At 36.1% G+C, this 10,640-nt stretch overlaps 1 protein-coding gene across 1 annotated transcript; it reads left to right on the top strand.

Annotated features, from left to right (window-relative positions):
• Positions 1 to 3,726: 3,726 nt before the first annotated feature.
• On the top strand, positions 3,727 to 5,459 carry LOC111914560 (protein CANDIDATE G-PROTEIN COUPLED RECEPTOR 7). The gene has a single exon (XM_023910272.2). The coding sequence runs from the start codon at positions 3,952 to 3,954 to the stop codon at positions 5,191 to 5,193; it is 1,242 nt and encodes a 413-aa protein (XP_023766040.1). The 5' UTR covers positions 3,727 to 3,951; the 3' UTR covers positions 5,194 to 5,459.
• Positions 5,460 to 10,640: the final 5,181 nt, after the last annotated feature.

Raw genomic sequence — 10,640 nt, 5'->3', positions numbered from 1 at the left:
ATTAATCCGTCCGGTAATCCACCAAGTAGTTCTTAGCTGTTGTCTTAGAACACTAAATTAATGTTATGTTATTGATTAGTTCTTAGTTTTTGTAATGGTATTGTAATGGTATTTTGAGTATTTGAATGTATGAATGGCATGTTAGTGACTATTTTAATGGTAATGAATGTAATGGTATTTGACTATTATTTTAATTATTTATTTGGTTTTTTTTAGCAGAAAATTTGGATATTTTTTAAATTATAATTCTGTAGGAATTATAAATTTAATATAGCAATAAAAACTGGTAAAAAATTAATAGAAAATCTGTAGGAAATAAATATTCAGTAGGTATTCGGTAGGAAATAAAATCCAATAAAATCTGTTGGTATTCCGTAGGAAAAAAATGTTGGTAGGTAATCTGTAGGTAAAGTAGTTGGTAGGTATTCTGTAGGAAAATCAGTTGGTAGGTATTCTATAGGAAAATCAGTTTGTAGGTAATCCGTAGGTAAAGTAGTTGGTAGGTATTCTGTAGGAAAATCAGTTTATAGGTAATCCGTAGGTAAAGTAGTTGGTAGGTATTCTGTAGGAAAATCATTTCGTAGGTATTCCGTAGGAAAATAATCCGTATGTATTTTGTAGGAGTTTCGTAGCTAAATAACCTCTAGGTAATCTGTAAGTACTCCGTAGTTAACATGTTCCGTAGGTATTCCGTAGTTAAATTTGTAACAGAATATTCCGTAGGAAATGCGTAGGAACGTTTGTAGCTAATTTGTAGGAAAAAATTACCCACGAGGGTTTTTCCTACAACCCGTTTTTTGTAGGAAATCTGTAGGTAACGCCTTGTTCCTACGGATTTACTACCAATTATGCTGTAGGTAATCACTTAGTTTTCTAATAGTGAGAATGGTGCATGTTATGGAACACGAATCTAAAAGCAATCATATGGTTGAGTCCCATTATATATAGATTAACCAAAAATATTATGCATGTAGTAGAAGGTGGTCTAGTGTCGTTGATCACTTGGAATCAAACGCTTTAAAATGTATGTTGTCCCAGTTATGAATCCCACATAATTCAAACATGGCTGGTATGTTGTTCTAAAAAGACTCAAACATGTGGCATTCTTCTTTTAACTTCTTATTGACAACTATCTATGTTGGACAATGTTGTTAAAAATCTATTGCGGTAAAGTTTATAAGGAGATATAATCATTTATGTAGTTTATTAAAGCATCCAAAATGTATTAAACTTCATAGAGTTTAATGAATTATCACATCAACTTTCTACATTTTATATAAGTTTTTTCTTATAACACATTAAACTTTACAAAGTTCAACAAAACATTGCAAAACTAATTTATAATATTTATTTAAGAAATACAAAACTTTTTTTTCAATGAAGAGTTCAATGACCACATAACTCTAAATCTAATGAGCGTCAATGTAACATCTCACAATCAGTGATGGACGCAGAACATTTTTGTAGGGGTGGCACTAAAAAAAATTCAAATAAATCTATATTAGTAGTGTCACTCGTGTTTTAAGCCGGTGCACCCAATAGAAAAAACATTAAAAAAACATTATTTTTTTTTACACTACGTGCCGACGTCGAAGCAGTTGTCCGGGACCCCTAGGTCACCACTAAGGTTCGCCACTGCTCACAATGATATAGTTTCATCCTATTAAATAATAATTAGACTTGCCACCTTATTAAATTGTTTCATTGAATTCACCATTATGAATGTTATGAGTACATATAAAGGAAAGAAATGATTACAATAAAATTGAACATATGGTGCCATCAAAAGTTTTAAGTGGCTACTGAATAAAAGCGAAAGGCCTATGTTGTGTCTCCATGCACCCAAATAACACCAAAGACTTTTACAATCTCTACATGATAAAATGAAGCGGGTCACCATAGTAATTGATACACTGGTGTAGTTTGTTGCTTAATGAATAACATACCCTTAGGGAGGATGAAGTCGTTCCTATTGAACCCACTGAACCCACTGTCATATCAGCTTTTCTCTTTGATTTTTCTTCATCTTTCCGAACCCACAACACACGAAAATCCTATCTTTCTCAACCCACGTAATTAAAAAAATATATACAAAATAATCAAGGTAAAATCTTAATTAGCAATAGAGTTACTGCCGGTACCACTCCCTTTTTGGCGGGTTGTTTAATTGGTTTCACGAACACACTTCATCATCTATCTCTACTTTCTCTCTCTCATTTTCTCTTGTACCATATGTTTTAAGACTTGTACTTTAGTTGTTTAGTATTTTTTTTAATTGAGTGGGTTGAGTGAGTTGAAAAAGATAGAATTTCCGTGTGTTGTGGGTTCGGAAAGATGAAGAAAAATCAAAGAGAAAAGCTGATGTGACAGTGGGTTTAGTGGGTTCGGTGGGTTCAATGGGAACGACTCCCTCCTCCCTTAGATCATCTTTTTGTTTCAACAAATTATTAGAATTAGATCCTCTTATCATTGTCATAAGCAACAACATCACTACCTAGACTATATTTTATCTAATCTCCATCGCTTATCATTTTATCTATGTTTTAAGGCAATGATATACTTATATTAGGCATTTTGGTGGCCCAATGGATGTACATATGTCCACGAGATCTCCATCTATCATCAATTTAAGGCAAATTACAAGGAATAACAATGTATGTTTCTCTCACCACCAACATATTTTATTTCTTATCAATAATAACAACTTATTTGCTTACATTCATTTTTTATAGTAACAATATTTTATTGTTTTCCCATAATATCAATGTACTTAAGTTTGCTACCTGTATGGAAATAAAGCCTTGTTCATTACAAGTTGTTACTATATATATGTAATGAAATGCAAGCAGTACATTGTTATTAAAAGTAATGAATTTCTATTACCTTCACGTGTGATGCAATCCAAGTCAACCACACATAGCGATTAAGCCAATAACCATTTGTAAAGAATTTTTATTCTTTGGCAAAAAGAGTCGTTGCGTAGGTTTTCTAGAAAATCTAGAAATTGGCCAATAGCTGTCATTGTATGTTTCTTTAAATGCGATTAGAAGAAATCTACGTGGGTGTTTCAAGCGCTTCTTGTTCTTTTTCATCGATGATTGTTAATTTACGTGTGTCAAACACAATTTAACTGTTTAAACACGTATATATACGAACTAAATCCATATTGACACGCGACACGCATAAACACATATAAACACGTATGTACATGAATTAAATTCGTATAAATTTATGTTTATCCATGGTTTCATGTAATACATATAAACGACACGTAGACTCAGATTGCAAGGTCTACTTGCTAAGTTGAAGCTATAAAGAAAGATATACAAACACATTCAAGCCAAATGAATCATCAAATCCAAGGTTTAAGAGTTTCCATTGATCATCGATAATTCCATGTTATTTACAAATAATAAACAAATTATAGGAAATATTTATAAAAATAATGGAATTCCAAAATTTGATATTTTTAACCAAGAGATTTTCTAATATATGTCTTTAAGACATGCATAGAAAACATTAATTATAAAAAATATTATATAATATTTTTATTGAAAAATATAAAATAAATTAATTACAAAAAATATTTTTTATAATTAATGCGTTTAATATTTAATTATTGGAATATTTTTTATAATTAAAGTTTTTATATGTGCTTTTATAGGCACGTTAAGAAGTCTCACGATGAGAAATAAGTCAAATAACAGATCATATCCTTAGTTAATTCACGATATTATGTACATAGAAATCGGGTTTTTGAATTGAGGATATTCCATCCAAGTCTAGTTTTCTTGATACGTAAGAGTTTGAGTATTTGCGTTAATTAGTAATTAACCTATTTAAAACAGATGTCCAAAAGTAAAAATTCCGGTTAATCCTACTCATCTCACCTCTTCCCCGCCACCGCCTCCCTCTGCCGTTAGCCACCACCTGTAATTCTATGAAACCAAAATGAGGATTTTAGGAAAAATTCTCCTCCTCTTCTTCCTCTTCGCTGCACCATCCACGGCGGATATCAGATCCGTGAAGATCCGATCCCATAACCGAGATATAATCTTCTTTTCGGAGTTCGAATACTCACATACCGGTTACGTTTCCGTCGCTGTCTCCTCCGTCGGGATCTCCTCCATTCCGGTCACCTCCAACTCATCACAACCTGATCCATCACGTATTGGTTTCTTTCTTCTTTCGGATGAACTGCAACACAGATACAATCTTGAATTCGATCGAAACCCTGATTTGTGCGCATTGGATATCAAATTCATCACAGTTCTCTATACTTTCCAAAATCTTACCCCTCCTCCTCAATCATCCTTTAACAAATCGTACAATGTCATATATCCAGGTGAATACTCACTCTACTTCGCCAATTGCAACGACCTATCACTCGTCACCATGGATGTCCGCACAGAACTCTACAACACCAATGACGACGGAACCACCAAAGATTATTTATCAGCCGAGCAACCTCAGCCATCTCTCTACTTCAATTTCTTCTACATTTATCTCTGCTTCTTATCGATATGGATCGAAGTATACTTCAGGAACAAGCAATATTTTCAGAAGCTCCATTTAGTAATGGGTGTGTTGCTTGTGATGACTCTCCTTAACTTATTCTGCAAGGGGATGGATCAACATGATTTCAAGGTTACAGGTACTCATCATGAATGGCATGTCTTGTTTTACGTATCTCAGTTTATGAGGAATGTGCTTTTGTTCACTGTAATCATGTTGATCGGTGTCGGATGGGGTATCTGGAGGCGGGTTTTGCCAGAATGGGCAATATTCATTTGGACGATTGTTATCCTATTTCAGGTTTGGGCTATTGTAAGTTATACAGTCGTAGGGCAATCTGTTTCATATATTGAAGAGCATGCTTTGAATGAAAGTTTTGGTGTTATAGATGGCTTCTGTTGCTTCGTTGTTTTTTCCCACACTTTTTGCTCTGGTATAGCTTTCAAAGAGTCTAAGGATACATCAACCTTTATGAGGTCGTTTATCTCGATCAAGGAGACTTCTGTTAGGCCGGATGTTTTCCCTTTCGTGTTTTTAGTATACATTATTTTCTTTAGGTGGACTACCGAGGAAATCGGCAATCTCTTGTTCTATATTGTGATGTTTTACCTGTTCAGGCCATTTGATCTTGACGATGAAGGTGTGGGAATTCTGGATGATACTGGTGATAAAGTGTGAGATATTTAACTTGATCTTCAAGTATTCTATCATGGAACAGTTTCATGTGTTTAGTGTTTTGACATAAGTGATAGGTTGATGGGTGTTTTGCGAATCATGAGCTAAGTTATAGCTTTGGTGGAACTTCGACTTGTAGTTAGGTTTGCACGCTTGCATTTGCAATGAGTAAATTACAATTCTATGTTCCATCCTTATATAGGCATTCACAATGTAAATACATTTACACACGTAATCTTTTTATAATTCATACAACTATATTTTTTTTATTTTATAATGCATTGAATTCTATAAAGTTTAAGAGAAGTTTATAGAATGTAATTTATAGTAAATATTTAAGAATTAAAAACTTTTTTTATTGATGAGTTCAATGGCTATTAAATTCTAAATCCATTGAATGCCAAAGTGACATCTCATAATGATAGAATTTCATACATCAAATGACTCATTGACTTGATATTTCATTCAATTTTCTCATTGAAATCACTATTATAAATACTCTAAATCTTTTTGCAATGAGCTATGTTTGGAAATGTTTATTTAAAAGTGATAGGTCATAATTTAATGGTTTGGGCTAGACATTTATTTTGTACTGTTGGGGTGCTATAAATAGTAGGTGTCAGTGTGAGTCTAAAGGTGACGCAAGTGTGTGTTTTCCAAGGGTATTTGACGTTTATGTGATATAAATGTGTGCATGCTTGGTTTAATTATTCTTCTACTCCTTCTACACTCTGAATTGATTGCAATATCATTTGATCACTGATTAGGATCTTAGAATTTGGGACCTAACAATTGGTATCAGAGCTAAGTCAGTGTCAATTTGGATCCGTGTGAGTGTACGGCCATAGTAACTTCATCATTTTTGAAGATAATTCGAATTTACTCATAGAAGTATTTGTTCTAAAACATCATTTAAAGGCTTTGGATTGAAAATCAAGTATTTTTGAAGGAGTACGGTTGAAGGATGAAGGTGTACGGTTGAAGAGTGTGCGGTTGTAAGTGTACATGTGTGTGTGCGGTTGTGTGTACGGCTAGAGTGTGCGGTTGGGAGTGTACGGCCATAAACTCCTTAGTTGTTTGAACTTTTTTATTTTTTTTAAGTAAAAAACAAAAATTAAAAAATTAAAAAAAAAAAACAACAAAAACAATAATGGATTCTCAAAGCCAATCACTTCATCATGAATTGGATTCCATCATGGGAACCACCACCCGCATTCCACGATTATTGTCTGCAGAAGGGTTCCCATAATGGAAATACCGGATCGAGAAATGCATCAAAATGAAAGATTTTAAGGTTTGGCAAAGTATTCTCAAAGGACCAGTCAGAATGACTACAAATTTTCCGAATGGACAAACAATTGATAAATTGTATGCTGATTACACTGATGAAGATTTCGAAAAGGTTGAAGAACAGGAAAGGGCACTGGCTACTTTGACTATGGCTTTATCTCCCGATATTGCTCAAGGCTTCAGAGAATATACTTCAGCCAAAGCACTGTGAGAAGCTTTAATTGAGGTCTACGAGGGAAATGAAGATATGAAAGAGAGCCGTCAAGATATGTTAAGACAAAAGTTCAATATGTTCAATTATGTTCTTGGAGAAACCCTGGAAGCTCAGTTGCAGAGATTTACTACACTCACTACTGAGATGAGTACAACTGAGATTTACTTGACCAGAACTGAGATAAACAAAAAGTTGTTGAATTCACTTCCGAAGTCGTGGGATATGAATGTGGCTGTCATCAAGAAGACAAAAGATCTCAATCGTCTCAGTCTTGCTGAAACAATGACAATTATCAAAGCCCGTGATCTTGATGATAAACAACGAGAGATTAATCATGTGAATTCCTACTCAACTACAAATCTTGGGATTTCTTCAAATAACGTCTTTACATCTTTTACCTCATCTCCATGTCAAGCTTTTGCTGCTCAACAATCTCAGAATCAAACCTTTATTACTCCATCAGTCGCACCATTTGTTGCTTCATCATCTATGCCTCATCCACAAAGTCAGTTTTTCGGTGTTCCATAAGTTGTTTCCTCCTCCAATGCACTAGCTATGGTTCCTGCTCCTAATTCCAAAGAAAACGATGAAAACTTAGCTCTTGTCACTGGACTTGTAAATTGCTACAATGCTTTTGTAGCTGGAGAGATTCCAACTCAATTCTCATTTGCTGATCTGGATCAAATTCATCCAGAGGATGTGAAAGAACTGGATATTACTTGGCACACAGCAATGGCAGTGTTCAGGGCAAAGCAATTTGCTAAGAAGACGGGAAAGAATAATTGGGGAATGAATGCAAATAAGAAGGTAGGGTTTAACAAGGGAAAGTTGCGTTGCTTCAACTGTCACGAGCCGGGTCATTTTGCTCGTGAGTGTCCTAAACCAAACAGAAGGGTAAGTAATGATCGAACAATGGTTCCCGTGGGAAATAGTTGCGGAAATGATGCTGTCAACAGTGAGATTGCTAATCTGGCAGTGGTTGCTCAGTCCTTTGACTTGAAGGACCAAATTCAGGCACTGAATATTTCAGGACCTGAAAATGCTCACTTGGCTCAAATCAATGATACTCCTGTGGAAGATGCTGAAGTTGATCCTGAAGAAGAGATGATGGAGTTGCAATTTGCCTTTATGGTATCTTCTACTTCAAAACCTGAAAAGAAAGAGGTAAGTCAGTCTTCTTGTTCTCAAACATGCATTGATAATATTAAAAATGTAACATCCCAAAATTTGAGGCCAAAAATTTTATTTTTAAATTAAGTAAATCATAATTTATGTTACCAAAACATTGTCACAATTTCATCATTCATAAAATCATAAAATCATGTCTCGAAAACCATATCATCAGGAACGATGAAAATCATAGTACAATCCCAGAAAATCCGATGCGGAAACCATGTGTGTGATGCGCTGCTACGCCGCCGGCTCTTTCCCCTTGGACGAAGTGGTACCTGAAACCAAAACTGAAACTGTAAGCACAAATCTTAATGAGTTCCCCCATCATACCACATACCACATAACACCGTCGGTATCTTTCAACCGGTAACTGCCATCGGTATCTTTCAACCAGTAACCATCATCGGTATCTTTCAACCGGTACACACCATCGGTATCTTTCAACCGGTAACTGGGGACTATTTCACCCCCTAGCACTAGGATACAGTAACGAGAGTTAATCATACAATCAGGCATAACTGGGTAGGGACAAATAATCCCTTCTACACACATAGCATATCACACAGGCATATCTCATGACAATAACACATTAACATACCAAGATAATTATCACAAAGACAATCATCTCAAACATAATTACCTACTGGTGGGACAACATTGGTGCCTTAGACCCACCCCTACTAGAAGGTAACTCACCTCGTAGTAGTAGCTGCTGATCTGCGCGGGAACTCTCTGCCTGCTGCTGCTGCTCCAGAAATCCTCTGGCTATAATTCCCACAAAACACTCAATCAAAGTCTGATAACTACTCTTATGGTAGAATGACTATTTTACCCCTGACCTAATCAAAGTCAAGCCAAAGTCAACTTCTAGTTGACTTGACTCGTCGAGTTGGGCCGCCAACTCGTCGAGTCCTTATCCATCTAATTGTCCTCATTCTCGTCCTTACTCGTCGAGTTAGGCAATGACTCGACGAGTTCTCCTCCTATTCGAACATCGAATGATCCTTCATCCGACTCGTCGAGTTGTATGAACAGCTCGCCGAGTTCATCTTCATCTGAAGAACAAGTCCTGTCCTTGACTCGCCGAGTTGTATGAACAACTCGTCGAGTTCATCTTCATGTGCTAGGAGATTGCCTTGGACTCGCCGAGCCTGTTCATGTACTCGCCGAGTCCCATGAACTTCAGGTCTAGGGCTAAGTCCAATACATTGGGTCATTCCTTTGGATCCTCTAAACCTCTTACATCACACAACTGAGCTCCTTCGAACCCTAACAGAAAAAGGGAGTCAAGTCTCGGACTCGCCGAGTCGATAACGTCCAACTCTATTTCTTCGATTTCTGGTGTGCAACTCTTGACCAAATAATAGATCTATGACCCTAATATCGATCTAGCACGTAAAGTTACAAAATTTACATGCATGCATGGGACTTTGAGCCTAAAATGCCCAAAAAGAAGCTCTTAAGATGCATGGAGCCTTCCATGGGTGCAAAAGCAACCCCTAACTGCCTTGTGACCCCTCCAAGGTCCTAGATCCGAAGCCTTGACCCCCCCCCCCCCCAACCATGCTTTCAATCATGGTTGGTTACAAAATATGGCATAAAAGCCCTAAATCTCCCCAAAAAGGGATCTAACAAAAGAACAAGCAAGGTATAGACTTTATACCTTCTGGAAATTGCAAATGATGAACCAACAAGGACTCCTTTGGTCTTCTCTTGATCCCTCTATTTTCTTCTTTATTCCTTGTGATCAAAACCACCAAAAATCACCACAAATGCCTTAGATCTCCACACACTCAATTAGGGTTCGCTATGGAAGGTTTCTGGAAGCAATAGGGACGAGTGGGGGCTGAATGAGATGATTAAATAGGGTGCAAACCCTCAGATTAGGGTTTTGTCCAATCAGGGTCTACTCGTCGAGTCCGGCCGCCGACTCGACGAGTCCACCACTTAAACCCTAGGTCTAAACCGCTTCTACTCGACGAGTTGGGCCGCCAACTCGCCGAGTCCCATGCCAAAATGCAAAATTCTTAAATAAAAGAAATACATAGCAGGAACTAGGTGCTACAAAACATCTTCTTGAGCATATAGAATTATTACGTAAAGAGAACGAGGACTTGAAATATGAAAGGTATCAACCCAGGAAAGGACAGAAACCCCTGAAGGCTGAATTAGAAGCAAAAACCAAAGATTTTAGAAAACTTCAGGAAGAGCATAGCAATAAAAGTGTGTGTTATAGATATGTGACTAAACAACTTGCTGAGGCAACTGCTAAGCTTGACACATTGAAAAACAAATTTGAAAATGCAGACTTTAATTTTAGAAAATATGATGTGTCAAGTGAAATAGTTGCGTCCATGATAGAACATAATTTACAATTCAAAGAAAATCAGCAAAAGGGTTTAGGATATGACAAAGTGTCTCCTCCTTATAATCATAATTATCAGTTTAAGCCATTGACTGAAGAGGAGATAAACAGAGAGTCATTTCTTAAATATGGATTTGTGTCAAGAGGTAGTATTAATGTTGAAAATACTAATGTTTCTACTTCCCATGCAGATCAATCCCTAAGCCAATCAAAGCAAGAAGTTGAAGGATGTGTTTCTAAAAATAAAAAAGTTTCTGAATTTTCTGTTTCTTTTTCAAATGATAACTCTTTTGTTTCTGATGTTAAAATTAATGATACATCTTGTACTTCTGCATCGGATCATGTTGATTTAAATTTTTTTGACATATTTGATGATTTGTTTGATAATCCTGATGTTCCTGTTTCAAG

The sequence above is a fragment of the Lactuca sativa genome, chromosome 4 (assembly GCF_002870075.4).
Source record: "Lactuca sativa cultivar Salinas chromosome 4, Lsat_Salinas_v11, whole genome shotgun sequence".
Taxonomy (NCBI): Eukaryota; Viridiplantae; Streptophyta; class Magnoliopsida; order Asterales; family Asteraceae; genus Lactuca; species Lactuca sativa.
The sequence above is the reverse complement of the archived record's forward strand: the minus strand, read 5'-3'. Positions and strand labels throughout refer to the sequence as shown.